A 19,626-nucleotide genomic window follows, 5' to 3' on the forward strand; every position below is an offset into this window, starting at 1 on the left:
TCAAGCTGAAAGAAAGCGACTCCATCGCCAAAGTGAAACATCCGAGGAAAGACAAACGTGAGAGAAACTTGCTTAGCCACTGACAGACAAGGGGGGTCCAGCACGTCTTCAAAACAAAACCGCCGACTAAGCATTTCAATTTTTATTTCTGACGATTTCAATATTTTCTAGGAGATCGGGCTTTTTACAGCACAGGCTTACACAGCTAGTTGAATACATTTCTTCAATGGCTCAATCTTGTTGTTTCATTCTTCATGATATTCAGAGGCTTTGAGCCTTCCTCACTAATTATGGCGCTTCCTTCAACTGCTACCTGACCTCGCCAGCTCCTTTAAAATGTAGGTTCTCGACTGTGTTCTCTGCTCCCCATTTCACTCCTACTTCTCCTCTGCTTCGGTCTCTTCAATGGCGTCCTGTTGCTGCTGTAGACTACAACTCATGTCTTGACCTGTGGTTCTCTGAATGGTTCTACCCCTCAATATCTCTAGTCATCTCTAGTCTCTAGCGCGTGCAGAAGGAAGTCAGAGTCCAGCTCAGGGCGGCGAAGGAGCAGTACAGGAGAAAGCAATAGCAGAAGTTGCAGAATAACAGCATGAAGGAAGTGTGGGATGGGATGAAGTTCATCACTGGCTGCAGCTCGAAGCGGGGTGCCACCATTAAGAGAGACGTGGAGACAGCAAACCAGATGAACAACTTCTTTAACAGGTTTGACCACCCTAATCCACTCTCACCTTGGAGTACTGCATCCTCCAGTCATCCTTCTGCTGATACCAGCATAGGAGAGACATCCCCACCCACAATTAGAGCAGCGCAGGTGAGCAGAGAGCTGAGGAGACTTCGTGTCAGCAAAGCAGCGGGTCCAGATGGAGTATCGCCACGACTGCTGAAGGCCTGTGCGCTGGAGCTGGGGAGTCCTCTACAGCGCATCTTCAACCTGAGCCTGGAACAGGGGAGAGTCCCGAAGCTTTGGAAAACATCTTGTATCACCCCAGTCCTAAAGGTATCACATCCTAGTGAGCTGAATGACTTCCGGCCTGTTGCTCTGATGTCACATGTGATGAAGACCATGGAGCGGCTGCTGCTTCACCACTTGAGGCCACAGATCCGCCATGCCCTCGGCCCTCTGCAGTTCGCATACCAGGAGAAGGTGGGAGCGGAGGATGCCATCATCTATATGCTACACCGACCCCTCTTCCACTTGGACAGAGGCAGTGGTGCTGTAAGAATTATGTTTCTGGACTTCTCTACTGCCTTCAACACCATCCAACCTCTGCTCCTTAAGGACAAGCTGACAGAGATGGGAGTAGATTCACATCTGGTGGCATGAATTGTAGACTATCTTACAGATAGACCTCAGTATGTGCGTCTCAGGAACTGCAGGTCTGACATTGTGGTCAGCAGCACAGGAGCACCGCAGGGGACTGTACTTTCTCTGGTCCTGTTCAGCCAACATACATCAGACTTCCAATACGATTCAGAGTCCTGCCATGTGCAAAAGTTCGCTGCTATTGTGGGCTGCATCAGAAGTGGGCAGGAGGATGAGTATAGGAACCTAACTTTGTTAAATGGTGCGACTCAAACAACTTACACCTGAAGACCAGCAAGACCAAGGAACTGGTGATGGATTTTAGGAGGCCCAGGCCCCTCATGGACCCCGTGATCATCAGAGGTGACTGTGTGCAGAGAGTACAGATCTATAAATACCTGGGAGTGCAGCTGTATGACAAATTGGACTGGACTGCCAATACTGATGCTCTGAGAGTCAGAGCCGACTATACTTCCTTAGAAGGTTGGCTTCCTTCAACATCTGCAATAAGATGCTGCAGATGTTCTACCAGACGGTTGTGGTGAGTGCCCTCTTCTACGTGGTGGTGTGCTGGGGAGGCAGCATAAAGAAGAAGGACGCCTCACGCCTGGACAAACTGGTGAGGAAGGCAGGCTCTATTGTAGGAATGAAGCTGGACAGTTTGACATCTGTGGCAGAGCGACGGGTGCTGAGCTGACACCTGTCAATCATGGAGACCGAACAGAATCATCTCCAGACAGAGGAGCAGGTTCAGCGACAGACTGCTGTCATCGTCCTACTCCACTGACAGACTGAGGAGACCCCACACTATGTGACTCTTCAATTCCACCCGGTGGGGTAAACATTAACATTATTCAAAGTTATTGTCTGTTTTTACCTGCATTTTTATTACTCTTTAATTTAATATTGTTTTTTGTATCAGTATGCTGCTGCTGGATTATGTGAATTTACCCTTGGAATTAATAAAGTATCTATCTATCTATCTATCTATCTATCTATCTATCTATCTATCTATCTATCTATCTATCTATCTATCTATCTATCTATCATGGGTCTCTCCATATGTCCCTTCAAGAAGTCTCCATTCCATCTCTGGCTGACAGCTGACCATCCATCCCTTTTCTTGCCAGACGTACTAAAACTGGACGATGCTTCTCTGTTCTTGATCCAAAGCCATGGAATGATCTCCCTTTGGCTGTTCGCACTGCATCCAGTTTCCTAATGTACTGCAATGACCTAATGGCATCTTTTGAAAACACACTTTTTCATTAACTATATTGGAACTTCTCAGTTTCTCTTATACAGAACAGCCGATGTTATTCTGGCACAGAGTTTAGGACACTGGTGTCCATCTTAGTCAGTCAGTCAGTCATTTCCCAACCCACTATATCCTAACTACAGGGTCACGGGGTCTGCTGGAGCCAATCCCAGCCAGGGCACCAGCCCACCACAGGGCACACACCAGGGACAATTTAGGATCACCAATTCACCTAACCTGCATGTCTTTGGACTGTGGGAGGAAACCCACACAGACACGGGGAGAACATGCAAACTCCACACAAGGACCCCACTGCGCCACCGTGCCACCCTCTAAGTCGAGTGGCATAAGTAATTATACAGCAGTGGGCTGACTATTCCATCATGCTCATTTTCATCTTGTTCAGAGTTTATTTTGATGCTTGCACCTTCTTATCATTATTTTATGTATTTTAACTTGAACGTTGCCTTGGATAAAGATGTCTGCTAAATAAATGAATAATAACAATAATAATGTGCATGTGAGGTTTCTCCTGGTCTTCCAATTTCCCCCAACACCACAAGGATGTGGCTCTTTGGTTAACTGGGACCTCTAAATAGGCCTGGCGTGATTCAGATGTCTGTGTGTGTGTGTGTGTGTGTGGGTGTGTGTAGGGTCGTCTTAACACATGGGCACACTGGGCAGTTGCCTGGGGGCCCCATGAGCATAGGGGCCCATGTTTTTTTCTGATGCCTATGTATGTTTCTGTTGTGGTATCTAAACAGGGGCCCCAGTGCTCTACTTTGCTTGGGAGCATATGATGCTGTTAAGACGGCCCTGGGTGTGTGTACGTGTGTGTGTGTACGCAGTGGTGTCATTCAACAAGCTATTATCCCATCCAAGGTTGGTTCCATCTTTTTTGGTTGATGCAGCAAGAAAGGGCTGTGGCTCCCCGAGGCCCTATCACTAAAAGTATATTTCTAATAACAGAAGGAGACATTCATTTAACAAAACTAATTTTCCAGGTTTTTGATGTCAATCCTCTTGCCACCTTCTCTTTATCACAAGGCATTCTGTGAAACATCATTTTAAAAGTCATCATATGAGGTCGAGAGGAGGGTACTGGGCCAGCCCACCCTGTCCTCAGATCAGCCTCCATGTCCCATTTCCACAAAAAAATGTTCACACCCTTTTCTGAGACCTACATTTCTTCACAAGTCTCAGCCCTTGGGCTTATCTCCAAAACAAATCAGAGTCTGAGCAGGAAACATGTCACGGAAAAAAGTGGCTTTGAAATATATAAACAGGAACCTGGGCACACGTCAGGGTGCCATCACTGCAAAAACAGAAGTGCAAAGTGGGGCACAACTGAATTTCTTAAAAAAGACACTGGCAGAAACGCTGTCTTGTAAAAGGTGCTGTTCAATACCAACAGACAGACAGAAAGACGGATAATTATAAAGGAACTATATAATAGATAGATAGATAGATAGATAGATAGATAGATAGATAGATAGATAGATAGATAGATAGATAGATAGATAGATAGATAGATAGATAGATAGATAGATAGATAGATAGATAATAATAGATAGATAGATAGATAGATAGATAGATAGATAGATAGATAGATAGATAAAGTGACTCACTGTGTAACATTAAGTGTGAAGTTGCTGTCCAAGTGCACTCCTTCTTCTGCATCCCAGGTGCAACTGAAGTTGGTCAAAGGAAAGAAAATACAAGATATGATCCGCAGACCCTGTAGTAAATCTAGAACAAGACAAGAAAAGTGAGAGTGTCATCTTTACATGCTTCCACTGGGATCTGTCATTAGAAAACATTATGTTCATTTTCACTCGTACACAGATGACACCCATCTATAACTTTCTTTTAGAACAAATAAAGTTTCTCCGATGTTAAATAGTCATGTTAGTGAATTAAAGGAGTCAATGGATGAGAACTACTTGTCTTTAAACACAGATAAAACAGTGATGTTAATTATTGGAGGGAATGTTGCTGAATAGAACAATATTTTGTCACCATTTAACTCAGTGTGAATCACCATTAATTTTACTGAATCAGCCCACAGTCTAGAAGTTATCTTTGACTCTAGCATGTCATTTAAAGCACACATTACAAAGTTGTCTAAATTATGTTTCTTCCATCTTAAAAATGTTGGGAGATGAAGTTGCTTTCTAAATAAGCAGGATTCTGAGAAATTAATTCAGGCATTTATTTCTAGTAGGATTGACTACTGTAATGCGGTGTTCACTGGATGTTCAAAATGTTTTTTATTCAGCTTCTAGTTAATTCAAAATGCTGCTACAAGAATTATTACAAGAACAAGAAAATACGAACACAGAACTCCAGTTCCTAAATCCTTACACTGGCTCCCGGTTAAGTTTAGGGCAAATTTCAAAATCCTCATTTTAACATATAAAGCTTTAAATGGCTAAGGTCCGGTTTACTTGTCTGAACTTATCATGACTTACAAACCAAAACACACATTAAGATCTCAAGATGCCGGTCTGCTTATGATTCCAAGGATTAATAAAATAACAATGGGAGGTCAAGCCTTTAGTTACAGGGCCCCTAAACTGTGGAATGGTCTGCCTGCTACTATAAGAGATGCCCCTTCAGTCTCAGGTTTCAAATCCATAGCAAACTGTTTTGCACGCTACATACAGCAATTTGCATCCGCGACAAACATGTGTCTTCTTAGATGCTCCTGCAGGAACACGGAAGACATTTTCCTGCCCACCAACACTCCTTTTTCACCGGCCGGCGTCTACCCTCGCTCTCTAGGCATTCACACTGCCTGCCCATTCGCCCAGATGCAAAAACTCACCGACCACCCAGTTAGTCCCTTTCGTCTGTGGTGTGAGTCCACATGCATTTGTTATGCCACGGGTTCACTATTGTGTTGTATTTTGCTCTCTCCAGAGTTCCATCTTTTCATTCACTTACTGTTGTATTCTCACACCAACCCGTTTTAGACATCCGTGTCTTTCCAGAACTGTTTAGCATTCAATAAATAATTATGGATGACATTGAGCGTGTCTCTACCCGGTGTGGGTAAGCCGTTGAACCCCATTCGGGCAGCAAACCATGGAATTCCCACTAAGTGCGACTCATATGCTCCCACTGGTTGCGTCCCAACCCTTTGTACACACCTCCCTCCCATCTCGCTACTTCCATGGTTGGGTGTCTTGGTGGAATATATATAGAAAAGCAGCCAAAACCACACAGAGCAATGAAAAGTCTGCATCAGTCACAGGTACATGGGCCAAGGGGGTGGGGAGCTGGGCGGGGCCGTCCTCACTCATGTGCCAGCCTCCGTTCGAGTTGCTCTGCCTCTCACCACGTGTTAGAGCGTACTTCAATACCTGTTTTTTCAGCAGACATTATCATCTAGAGATTGTTAAAGAGTAACGTTTAACAATTTTGAGTGAGAGATCAGAGCTACATGTGTTTTAGAGGGTATCTGCTCATTGGCAGAGATATCACAGCCATGTGCTCTTCTTTCCCATTAGAGCTAAATATGATCATTGGCCAGAGGTACCTTGCCAACTTTTCACATTTTTGACAAAGAGTTTATAGCTTCATTCTCACTCCTGATAGTAAAACCAAAAATACTGTATATGAAGAGACCCCTGGGCACACAAGCTAACAATATAAATTTTTCTGAATACAAGTTATTACATTTTTTTATTTAATTATTGATTTTTAAAGTTTGTCCTGTTTCACTACTACGCGGGGGACAGCTAGTATAGTATATATTTATATATACACATATATAGTCACTCATGGGAGACAGCTTAAGGGCTTGAGTGATGGCAATTACCCTCCAAACCAGGGGTTGGCGCTGTTCTGTAATGTCTTTTCTCTTCCTCCCTCTGCAGGATGGAAGATTAACGACAATGTAGATGGATTTTCCAGAACAACAAATGAATAGTTTTGTATCCAGCCAGTGTAAGTTAATGGAAGAACCAGCAGAAGCCGAGAGTTTTGAGTGGTTCCATCTCATATGGGAACCCAGTCGGGACACTCATACTGGTACTTGGGAGATGGAATTTGGAAGGACAGCCCTGTCAGGGTGCCTGGAGATCGGGCGCTGTAAGACGAGGACCTCCATATTTTCCTTATGGCCTGGAAGACATGGCATATAACCAGAAGAGTTCTTGAGTGCAACATAAAAGGGAACCCACTGCCTAGTGTAGCTGAGTCACAGTCAGGAAGGAGCGGGCAACACTCAGCCAAGGAGAGAAGGAGGAAGAATTGTCAAAGTATTGCTCATTTATTGTTTAATTGTGGCACATTAATGGAGTTATATAAAGGTGCTTTGTGAAATAAATATCCTTTATTTTAGTCTATTAATGTGTGGTGTCCTGCTGGATCTGTGGTGTGGGGCTCTCCGATATCCCCTTGTGGTTACAGCAGTGTAACGTGGCATTTAGTCTGATGGCTCAATTTAGGTTACTTTAACATGGCTTTCTCAGACTGTAGCTTCATTTTAGTTTAATCCTGATATTTTGTATATGCATTTAATTATCATTAGTATTCCTGGTGGCTCTGTAATCCATAGTAACCCCTACTTTATCTTCTGTTCTTTTTCCTATTTTCTGTGGTGGCGATCTGCGTCACCACCACCTAATCAAAGCACTGTGATGTCCCTACATTGATGGATTAAAGGCCAGAGTCCACATAACCGTCATCATCAAGTTCTTGGATGAGAACCCTGAATACCATCAGGACTGATTGAGATCATTGGTGTCAGGTAGAATGCCTAGAGGGGGCTGGGTGGTCTCGTGGCCTCTGCAGATTTTTTTTTTCCAGTTGTCTGGAATTTTTCTGTCCTCCCTGGCCATTGGACCATACTTTTATTAAATGTTAATTTAATGTTCTCTAATTCTATTTTCTTATTTATTGTGTCTTTTTTCTCTTTCTTCATCATGTAAAGCACTTTCAGCTACATCATTTGTATGAAAATATGCTATATAAATAAATGTTGTTGGTGTTGTAGGTCTCATCAGAACATACAACCTTCTTCCAGCTAACTCAGACTCTCCAATGTGTCTCCTAGCAAACTAAAGCTGCGATGTCCTGTGCATTTTATATTAATGATTTCTCAATAAAGCTGGAACTGGTGAGGCACCCAAGCAAAACTGCACGGTCTCTCCAGTCTCAGCTACTGTAGATTGTGACTCCTTCAGAGTTCTCAGAGGTCTCTTGGTGGCCACCCACACTTGTCTTCTTCTTACACGATCACTCAGTTTAGGGCAGATTTCCAGCTTGCCATACTCTTTCCATTTCTTCATGATTGGTTCAACTGAACTCTGAGGGATATTCAGTGAATTTGAGGCTTTCTTGTCTCCACCGTCTGCTTTGTGCTTTTCATGGAGTTGCTTGGCTTGCTATGTTCTTTTGTCTCCATTGTGTAGGTTAGGCCACCATAGCTGACCTTGACACATTCAACTGAAACCCCAGACAGGTGACCTCGACTGAACTCCTAAAACTAGTTGGCTACACCAGTGATCATTTGCGGGTGTCATGCTAAAGGGGTTGACTACTTATGTCAGAGGGGGACATTTTTTTGATTTCCTTGGTTATCCCGTCACTGATTTTTGCCATGGCTGTCTGCAGGATGGAGGTATTTGCTGTCTTGCAAAGGAGTCACCACTTTGAAGTTTTGGCAGGTTGAGTATACAAACAATACAAAGTTGTGATAACAGACCTGCTCCTTCCTTGGAGGACGTTTGTATTTACCTGACTTGGAGATTACATGTCTGACAATATTGGTGTCTTATCAGCAGATCTGTACTCATTCATGGTTGGTAGCTGTTGTGATGTAGGATTTTGCATATAACTTGATGAATGTTTTGTATGTCTTTATTTATAATTTAGGCAAACCAAGTGGTGAGAGGTATTCATGTTTGCCTTCCCCCATCCCCCTTTTTACGACTGTCACTTTGTAATTTTATGACAGGATTTGGGGGGATGTGTCTTAAACCAGTTTGATCTCCCACACAAAGCCAGGTTAGCTTAACATATGGTCTTGGGGGGGTTGAGGTGTTAAATGTACTATTTCTCTCATTGGTCTGAGATATGGCTGTTTGGAATTGGCTTGTCTCAGAGGCCTTCAAGTACCATGATGTCCTATTGGTTCTAGGAATTGGAGAGAACATCTATAAATGTACTTGCTCAACCACATTCTCTCTCTCTCTGACTGACCCACATATGATGATGAAGACAACACAATGAAGAGCACAGCTCAGCAGCCATATTGAACAGACATGTGGCTGAAAGCTGAGCACCAACGATGCCTTAACTAGAGACATTTTAAGTAACTGCAAGTCTGTGTGCCACCTGAATTACACATCACCATTTTATCAGGTTGTATGGTTGCCAATATTCAAATGTACTTTGCATTTTGTTATTATTTATGAATATTATCAGTAATACATTATTTTATGTGTAACTTAACTCCTGCTTGTCTTTTTACTACATCTAATTGTCTGAGGTTATAGATATAGAAGCGAAGGTGGGGATAAGTTATATACAGTGGTAAGTCTGTGAGATTAGGCATTCTAAGGCTACATATTTAATAATACAATAGGGGACAGTAGAGCAATATATATATTACTCTACCAAGATAAAACAGTAGCAATACATTGTGTTAACTTGTGCTTTCATGAATTGTTAAACCCAGGACATTTAGACGTGCCATTGTTTAAACCGATTGTCCAGGACTGACAACAGCAGAGACTGAAGGAGATTTAAAACTTCTGGGCAGGAGAAGGCAGAGAGGGACAGTCCACTGAAAACGCTGCCAAGACACTCGGACAGAGCACAGGGGCCCGCAGGCAGACAAGGGTACGTGGCTGGCACGACGTGAGGCACAAAGACAGCAACACTTACTTCCAGGGAGAAAGAGACAGCTCCACAAGGAGACGCCGGTTGTGGGTCCAGCGAGAGAGGGAAGCCGCATGAAAGGACCAAGCAAAGCTGGCAGATGAGAAATGAGGCGCGCCTAGATCACAGCAACACAAGGAGCCCAGAGTGGAAAAAAAACGAACGACGAAGAGACGCGGACAGGGATTCAACGATTTGACAAAACTTCTGTTGGGAAACGAGTGTCCGGTGAACAGAGTGCATCTGTGGTCAGATTAATTGTTGGGGTAACACAGTGCGCAAACTGGACTCTGCACCACTAAAGGTTGTATCCTCCACTTCATGTTTTTACCGGACTTTTAGAGTATGGACTGCGTACTTTCCTTTAAAAAAATAGGAATTTCATTCCTGATATTGTTAGATTTTTTTTTTATGTTCATTTATCTTTTTAATGTACTTTATATTGTCTTGTGTAATAGAAGTTACTGTTGTTTTTCCTGACATTATTGTTGTGTCTTTCATTGTGTGTTTACTTAAAGAACCCTGTGTGGTATTATTGGTAAATTTCAAGAGTTCCCAGTCCCGTAATAAAACAGGGTGGCGTAGTCGGACATTTTAACGGCGTCTAGGTTAGATTACCTGTAAGTGTGATCAGACGCCTCTCACACTTATGTGATTAGTTATTTTGTGTTCAACTTTTGTAAGTAATCTAGACTACCTGGCAGAGATTTGTTTTCACTTTGACATTGGAGCGGTCTGGTGCCGCTAAGATTCACGCTGTCGATTGGACGGTGATTTATTTATTTTTTCGGTGGGGATTCCAATAATACACCCAGCCTTGGGCCCGACCCACACACACTCACAGGCAGAGACACGAAACAAGCAAATGAATAACTAATATGCTAAATGGAAAATCCAATATAAACAACAAAAATCAGACAACTCTCCCCTTCCCCTACGGCGATCCAATTTTAACACAACAATGAACAATGACAATAAACACTCACAACAATCTCCTTATACAGTCCAATGTGGGAAAAGTGGATGAAATGATTTGGTGTGAAGATGACAATCCCAGGAACAGATTCCATAATAAATGAATGAAAGAGTCGTACGGTAGTCCTGAGCGGCGACAAAACACATGACAGGCAGGCACGAGACAGTCCATCCATCCTATCAGAAGACGATCCAGGGCACAACTGACTTTTCAGTAGACACGTCGGACAGGTTACACAAAAACACAAATCTCTCGTTGCTCCGCCAGGCCCCCTTTTTCAACTTTCCTCCTGGCCTTTTACGTACTGTAAGAAAGGCGCTATATTGCGCCCGACCTGACACAGATTGGACACGGGAGGCACGAGTAAAACAAACATTTTTATTTTTCTTCACCTGTGGGGTACGTCTTCCCCATGAACCCCACAGGCAATACGCAGTCCCACAAGCACTTAACTCCACAAATACACCCTTCTGGCAGCACCACTCCTCTCAGGCAACCTCGTCCTCGTCCTCCTGATTCTGGCACCTGAGTAGTGGCTGCAGGCTCTTTTTGTAGCCCTCCCGGAAGTGTTCCAGGTGGCAATTGGCCTAATTAGGCTGCACTTCCGGGTGTGGCTCCATTCCAGCCCACAGAGGCTCATTAAGCCGTGCAGCTCCTCCGGGTGGTGGCCATGGAGCCCAACAGGTCTGAGTCCTGAAATCCCACACCTGTAACCCAGGAGGGCTGCCACCAAGCGTTCCGGGGGACTTACAGTGCATCCTATAGCTGATCCCTCGGATCCAGTGTTGAAGGGGCGTCCTGGCTGGGCATGGGACCCAGCGGCCAGTCACAGTACCCAGAAGCCCCTGCTCCTGCATCAGTGATTCAGTGAGGGGAATCCCTCTTGGGACTGCGGGGAAATGGAATTCTTCCTGCGGTAGCACAGCTACAACATTAAAGAGTCTTTTTCTGTTCATCAGAGTCAAAAAATGTCACCACTTCCAAGAAGTTGAAAAGTTTTTATATGCACTGTTACAAATTTTTTTTACTTTGGTAATTGAGAAAATAACCAAAACTGGTAACCAAATTATCAGCCAACAGGTAGGCTTATGAACACCCAAGGAAACCAAAGTCAGAAGGTCCACTCCTTCAGTTCTCAGACTTTGCTGTGCTTATCCTGCCACACACCTCCAACATGAGGCCTAGCCTTTTAAAATTTAGCTCAAGACCTGCTGAGACCTGAGATGTTCATAATGGGTTTTCCCACAAACTTTAAGTAGGCTGCGGCCCAAAAAGACACAAAAAAGGGAAAGCCCAGCAATCAGACAATCCGTATATTTGGTACACTGTATTAATCCCCAAGGGGAAATTGTCTTTTTGTATGACCTTTGAAGTTCAGACCGTTATAATCTTTAATATCAAAAGTTATTAAAGAGAGAAGGAGAAACCCATGAAAATCTCTGACTCTTTACCTATAACAAAGGATTATTATAACGTATTATAATGGCTTCCTTTTATGTCGGACACAGGAGTACTTCTGGTTCCAGGCCATAGCCGAATGGAAGCACTTCTGGGTCAAGCGGCATTCCTGAAAAACAGTGTGGCACGCGGCTGGGGGTGGCACCCAGCTGGGACGCCCAGGCAGAAAGGAGGAGGCCTCCAGACCACGAGGGGGGCGACCGCCCTGGTTCCTTTGGGGGCCACGGGTACAGAGCTGGGAAGCGCAACCCTGTAGTGGCCCATGGTCACCACTAGGGGGTGCCCCCATGCCTGGAGAACTCTGGACCCTGGTGTAGCGGAAGTGCTGGGGGGAAGACGAGTGGGGACACCTGCAGTGCTTCCGGGTACGCAGCCGGCACTTCCGCCACACTGGGGCGTGTTTCATGGGAGATTGCCGGAACACACATGGAGCACATCCGGGTACAGATAAAAGGGGTCGCCTCCTTTCATTCGGGGCTGGAGTCGGGTGGAAGACGGACGAGGTCGGTGAAGAGAGAGAAGGAGGCGGTCTGTAGAAGAGGCAGTGTGGTTTGGCCTGGACTTTGGGGAAGATTGGCGTTTGTGGTGCACTGAACTTGTAAATATTAGTGTTAATAAATGTGTGGTGGTGACTTTAAACATGTCTGCCTGTCTGTGTCCGGGGCTCGTTCCACAACAGGGATGGTGAATCTCTCCAGCACCCCCTGGTGGGTGACACCCATGGGACCCAGCAGGGCTGACACATGGCATGACAACTCCCATTAGTCCCTGCAGGTGTTCACATGGTTACTAAGGTCCTGGGATGCTGCCATCTAGTGGATGGGGGATTAAAATGTGCCAAAATAAGAGCCATCCCGCACTGCTGCATTGTTTTGTCCTCCTGTCCAGGTAAGGGTCCCATACTCATTACATACAGGATGACAGATAATCCTGCTTGGAAGTTACACCATATTATAGTGAAACCAATAAAAACAGGCAATAATCAGTGCAATTGATCATGCTAATATGTTCATTCATTTGGGCTGAAGGTTAAGATACTTATATTTATTATTCATACTGTAAATGAGACATTCTAAGACAATGTGCAACTTAAAACATCATGCTGTCTGTATGAGCCATAACCATGGTGCCTATTTAAAAGTTTTTCTTTCAGTCTGTCCTACTTTATGTTATCATCTTTCTTGATCTGGAATGTACTAGCAATAGATGTTGCAATATTCTTTTTTCTCTTTGTTCAAGGAAATAGATTTATTTTGATGACAGTACCTAGTATTTCTACCAGAAGAACAAAAATACAAAGGAAAAGCACAGTTTGTAACGCATTATATTAACCACATAACATATTTATTTAGTTTTTTGTAAGTAACTGAGTAATGTTACTTAAAGTCATTTTTAAAGTAACGTTTCCCAACACTGGTGCCACGTGAACATTCATTTTCTCTTGCTGGATATCACCCCTTGAACAACAGCTAGTACAAGAAAACTGGAATGCTTAAGTAACTGGCTGAATACATAGTCAGCAATGTCTTATTTTTCATCTTGATGTCATTTTAAAAGTAGAATTATTGACAGAACCAATCAAAGTGCTCGACTAATTTGCATTGAAATGTCACTTGCATTTAAAAAAAATAAAATAAACGTACTTTGCTCTGTTGACCGATTAGCATTGCACTGTGTATTCAATTGATTCTGTTACGCAAAACAGTTCAACAAATGAACTGAAATAATTTAATATGCATAAGCAAGTGATCATTGAAACTGTTTTGTGTTAAAAATGTATTACTGTATTATTTTCACTTTATAGAAACATATTAGGGCGGCACAGTGGGTAAGGCTGCTGCCTCACAGGCCATTTATCTGTTCTCATCCTCTTAGATCCGAGTGCCGCATTCGACACCATTGATCACAATATTCTTAGAAATCGCCTTAGTCAATGGGTGGGCCTCTCTGGCAGTGTTTTAAATTGGTTTGAATCCTACCTGACAGGGAGAAAATTCTTTGTAAGTTGTGGTAATTACAACTCAAAGACATGATATTCTATATGGTGTTCCACAAGGCTCTATCCTGGGTCCGCTGCTCTTCTCAATCTACATGCTTCCGTTAGGTCAGATTATCTCAGGGCAGAATGTGAGTTACCACAGCTATGCTGATGACACACAGCTGTACTTATCAATAGCACCTGATGACCCCGACTCTCTCGATTCACTAACACAATGTCTTACTGGTATTTCTGAATGGATGAATAGTAATTTTCTCAAACTAAATAAAGAGAAAACTGAAATTTTAGTAATTGGCAATAATGGATTCAATGAGGTTATCAGAAATAAACTTGATGCATTAGGGTTACAAGTTAAGACGGAAGTAAAAAACTTAGGGGTAACCGTTGACTGTAATCTGAATTTTAAATCGCATATTCATCAGACCACTAGGACAGCATTTTTTCACGTAAGAAACATAGCAAAAGTTAGACCTCTTATATCACTGAAAGATGCTGATAAATTAATTCACGTGTTTGTTTTCAGTCGACTAGATTACTGTAACGCACTCCTCTCAGGACTACCCAAAAGAGACATAAATCACTTGCAAGGAGTGCAGAATGCAGCTGCTAGAATCCTAACTAGGAAAAGAAAATCTGAACACATTTCTCCAGTTTTGATGTCACTACACTGGTTACCTGTGTCATTCAGGATTGACTTTAAAATACTGCTTATGGTTTATAAAGCCTTAAATAATCTCGCCCCATCTTATATATCGGAATGCCTGACACGTTATATTCCAAATCGTAACCTCAGATCTTCAAATGAGTGTCTCCTTAGAATTCCAAGAGCAAAACTTAAAAGAAGTGGTGAGGCGGGTGGCCTTCTGCTGCTATGCACCTAAAATCTGGAATAGCCTGCCAGTAGGAATTCACCAGGCTGATACAGTAGAGCACTTTAAAACACTGCTGAAAACACATTACTTTAACATGGCCTTTTTATAACTTCAATCTAACTTAATCCTGATACTCTGTATGTTCAATTCATCATAATAACTATTCACAGTGGCTCCAAAATCCGTACTGATCCCAACTCTCTCTTCTGTTTCTTTTTCCGGTTTCTTTGTGGTGGCGGCCTGCAGCACCTCCACCTACTCAAAGCATCATGATGCTCCAACATTGATGGAATGAAAGCCAGAAGTCTACGTGACCATCATCATCGAGACCTTCCATGAGAACCCTAAACACAAAGAGGACTGTTTGATTTATGTTAGGTAGATTGTCCAGAGGGGACTGGGAAGTCTCTTGGTCTGGAATCCCTACAGATTTTATTTTTTTTTCTCCCGCCGTCTGGAGTGTTTTTTTGTTTTTTCTGTCTACCTTGGCCATCGGACCTTACTTATTCTATGTTAATTAATGTTGACTTATGTTTATTTTTTATTGTGTCTTCTATTTTTCTATTCTTCATTTTGTAAAGCACTTTGAGCTACATTTTTTGTATGAAAATTTGCTATATAAATAAATGTTGTGGTAGTTAGGAGACCCAGGATCGCTTCCCGGGTCCTCCCTGCCTGGAGTTTGCATGTTCTCCTCATGTCTGCGTGAGTTTCCTCCCACAGTCCAAAGACATGCAGGTTAGGTGCATTGCCGATTCTAAAATGTCCCTAGTATGTGCTTGATGTGTGTGTGTGTGCATGCCCTGTTGGTGGGCTGGCGCCCTGCCCGGGGTTTGTTTCCTGCCTTGCACCCTGTGTTGGCTGGGATTGGCTCCAGCAGACTCCCGTGACCTTGTGTTAGATTATAGCGGGTTGGATAATGGATGGATGCCACTGTATTTTAGACATGGATGGATGGATGGATGGAGAAACATATTACTATGCTTGAAGGAAATACAATAATGTGCAATTAATACAAAGTTAATTTCCATTAAAAGTTTTATTCATGCAATTAATCACAATTTTTAATCGAACAGCAGTGCTAAATTAAAATAGTACCAAGAAGAATGTAAAAGAAATAAGCTGGAAAATATATTAAAGGAACAAATTTTGTCCTCAATTAGGACCTCTTTGAGGCAAAAAAACAGACTTTTTCACGCGTCTTTAATTTCTCTTCACAGCAGCCTGTGAAGGAATGGACTCTGAGCAAAGTTACAGGCTCATATTTATTGGCAGTGTTGGATTTGCCATTAACTCTGATTGGTTCATCATCTTACACATCTATCTGATGTTTATTCCGATTGGTTAAAAGACGGGATGTTTTCAACAGAGAGCAAAGCCAGCTTACAGACCCAAAATAAAACTCTCCTTCCACTGGATTCTTGCCCTTCTTCTCAAACAATTCTTACGTTCTGCTTTTACCCTTCTTACATTACACTTTCTGTGTACGTGACAACTATCAAGTTTTCTTGGGTACATGAAAGAACATCAAATTGACTCAATTTCTTGAACCATTCCCTGGAACATTCTGTTTGTGTATGTAGCCATTTCAGTAGTCTCTTCATGCTATTTCTAATGCACAATGCACAACAAGACACTTCATGCACAAACTATGTTACCTCTATAACTAAAATTATTCTATCACAAGAATATGGGACTTCATTTATGAGACCACGGTTAAAACATGACATCGTGTATCAACAGTAACTCCCCATTTTCTGCCTCAGCAAGGCCTTGGGTTCAACTCGCATCACTAACTAGGATGTGTGACACGTATATTTCAGTGGCTAATCAAAAATCATAACGCTGGAGTGCAGTCAGTAATGGTGCTGAGTGTGGGTGCCGCATTGAGTGCAGCCCCACTAAAGGCCAGTAAGATGCACAAAGAGGAAAGTTTGTATTTATAAGCAACGGAATCGACTCATTAAAGAAAAGATTTCACTAGCCAACTCTCAGCAGACGTATTTTACACTAGCAATAAAGGACCACTGCGTGAGACCTCAAAGGCTGTAACAGCACAAGGGGCGGCCAAAGCCAAGATAGAGAAGAGCAATCGGACACAGAAACACAAAGCATGATCACACTTACCCTTTCACGTGCACCAGTGAGAACCTCTCTGTGTAGACTTCAGAAGAAAACACTGCCTCCGTCTCAGAAGCACAGTGGCTCGGCAGGAAACAGAGAACTCATTTTTTGAGTCAAACTGGGAGCAGGCCCACCGCCACGGGGGGGACAAACGGGACTCTGGTCCTGGGCCCTAATGGAAGGGGGCCCCTTCACGCTTGATTTTTTTTTTTATGCTGATGTTGTGCGCATAGATATATATTCGGACAATTATACAAGTTACATGTAATAGAAAAGTTAAATCATTTAGCTGACAACAATACAAGTGAGTGTTTTAATAGCCGCACACTCCACACAAGTAGACATCGTGCTCATGTCGTGTGAAGCACGCTTGTCAAAGGGGGCCGGCAGCGGCTCGCTTCTCAAAGACAAAGGAGAGCCGACGTCCTTGAGCTTGACGTTGAGTAGTCTGTTTGTTGTACAGATGACGTGGATAACGGATTGACTTCGCCGCTGTAATTCAATACTTCCGTTTCACACACACAGGCGCTGTTCTGTCTCAGACAACAGCGATATTGCTGTGCTCTATCGTGGATGTTGACGTGTCTGGTGTAGCAGAAGTCCGTCTCCGTAGTTTGATCATTCATTCGCTTGGGTGTTTGTTGTTGCTTTTAAAGCAGTGATGAGTGTGCGTTGGTTTTGTGTGTATCACTAAAGAGTCTGGATCACCCGGATTTTATGAAAACTTTGATACAGCAAGTTACCATACAGATTGTACACCATGTAGATAACCCTAACTGTTAGTATATATTAAAATGTTCAGATGGTACTCCTGTTCATTGCATTGGTATAATTGTACCGTTACACGTTAGATAATACTTAGGCCTATCTCATTAATGTATTGTTTCAATTCCGCTACGAGCTTCCCTTAGCACGGGCTTTCCTTCTCGCAGTCAGACTTTGATGAGCGAGAAGGCTTAACTCGTCAAGTATGGTATTCATAAATGCAGCATTGTCGCTGTCGGATAAACTACATTTCGATCATTTTGTATACGTATTTGAAGGTTTTGGCATGTGGGGACCCGGGGGAAGGCAGAGGGACCCACACGTACCCAGTTGTCTGGGGCCCAAATATTTCTGCCAACGGGCCTGCTGGGAGATGCATGCAAATGGCAAAATGAAACAAATACAATATAAACGAAGCAACCGAAGCCCAGACGAGAGGGAAGAATCACAGTCAAAATTAAGGCAAGAAGCACCAGGCAAGACACGAAAATGAACAACAAAGAAGGAATTTCTATTACAGTTTAACTGGTGTCACAGGTGGCTGGGGGTGGTTCCCAGCCAGGACGCCCCAGAGGACCGGAGAAGGTTTTACGCCTCCCCCAGACCACGTGGGGGCAACCACCCTGGTGGCTTTGGGGACCACGGGAACTGAGCTTGGAAGCTCAACTCTACAGGGGCCCGTGGTCACCACCAGGGGGCACCCCAATGCCTTTGGACCCCTGGCCCTCAGCCCTTCCGCCACACCCAGAAGGGCTGGGGGGAAGAAGACCAGGGACGCCCGGAATGCTTCCGGGTATGCAGCCAGTACTTCCGCCTCACTGGGGAGTGCCGACGGAAGATAGTCAGGAGACACCTGGAGCACATCCGGGTGTGTATAAAAGGGTCCGCCTTCCTCCATTTCGAGGGCTGGAGTCGGGTGGAAGAGGACAGAGCTCGGAGAACAGGAGTGGAGGTGGACCAGAAGAGAAAGGCATTATATTGCGGGCCTGGACTTTGGGGTGATTGGTGGTGCAGCACTAGGTTGTGTCTGTGTAAACAGTGTAAATAAATGTGTGGTGGTGCAAACAATGATGTCTACCTGTCTGTGTCTGGGCCGCTTACCATACTGGATACAGCTTGGTGCAACCATTGACTTTTTATCCTGTCATGCTAATGAACTTGAGGTCATGACCCTGGAGACCACACCCCTAGAAACACGGGATGCAATCTTAACGATGATTACAACAAACGACGTCCGCAATAGAAAAAGGCTATAAGACCCTAAAATTCATCCCTGATCATGAAAGGAACCATGCAAATGAAGGCACTATTACTTTGCTTCTGGAATAACACTGTTTAAACCTTAAAGTTGTAGGAAGCCAGTAAATGTGCTATCATTTGGATTTCGTTTTGTTTGTGTTAGTTGAATTCCTACTACTAACTTTTGTGACAAGCAAATCTTTATTATCTTATATAAGCATCTCCTCCTAAATATAAAAGAAAAACTAAACTCAAAGGAAAACACTCAATTCATTCTAAGTAGCTTCAAACAGTGTGTGACACAGACATAGATACACAGAGGAGCCGTGAAGACAAACAATGGCGCTGTATCAAAGTATGCAGGAGTTAAAGAAATGTTAAACTAGAAACGGTTTATCCAGCTAAAATGACAGCCATCTTACAGAATCATTTCAAAGCTTGTCCAAAATGGAGGATGCTTCCACTTTAGGTGAAAATAAAGAAGGAGAAATGTAATTCATAGAGTGGAATCAAAAAGTATTGGGACGCCTTCACCTTTCTGCACACTGTTTTTAGTTGGAGGTTCAACTTTAAATTGATAAAGTTACCCTCAATACACTCAATAACCGATAATGACAAAGTGAGAACATGTTTTCACAAATTTTTTTAAATATATTAAAAATCAAGAACTAAAACCTCTCTTTCCTGTAAGTTTTCAGAACCTTTCCTGTGGAACTCCAAGTTCTGCTCAGGTGCATC

At 43.3% G+C, this 19,626-nt stretch overlaps 1 protein-coding gene across 1 annotated transcript in view; it reads right to left on the minus strand.

The window, feature by feature from the left end:
- Positions 1–19,626, minus strand: part of LOC120537720 (interleukin-6 receptor subunit beta-like) — a 109,028-nt gene that overhangs the window by 37,318 nt on the left and 52,084 nt on the right. Inside the window, exon 3 of the mRNA XM_039766872.1 lies at positions 4,193–4,313. Coding sequence (XP_039622806.1) covers positions 4,193–4,313 — 121 coding nt within the window. The remainder of the gene's footprint in view (positions 1–4,192; positions 4,314–19,626) is intronic.

This window comes from Polypterus senegalus, chromosome 10, assembly GCF_016835505.1.
Source record: "Polypterus senegalus isolate Bchr_013 chromosome 10, ASM1683550v1, whole genome shotgun sequence".
In the NCBI taxonomy this organism is placed as follows: domain Eukaryota; kingdom Metazoa; phylum Chordata; class Cladistia; order Polypteriformes; family Polypteridae; genus Polypterus; species Polypterus senegalus.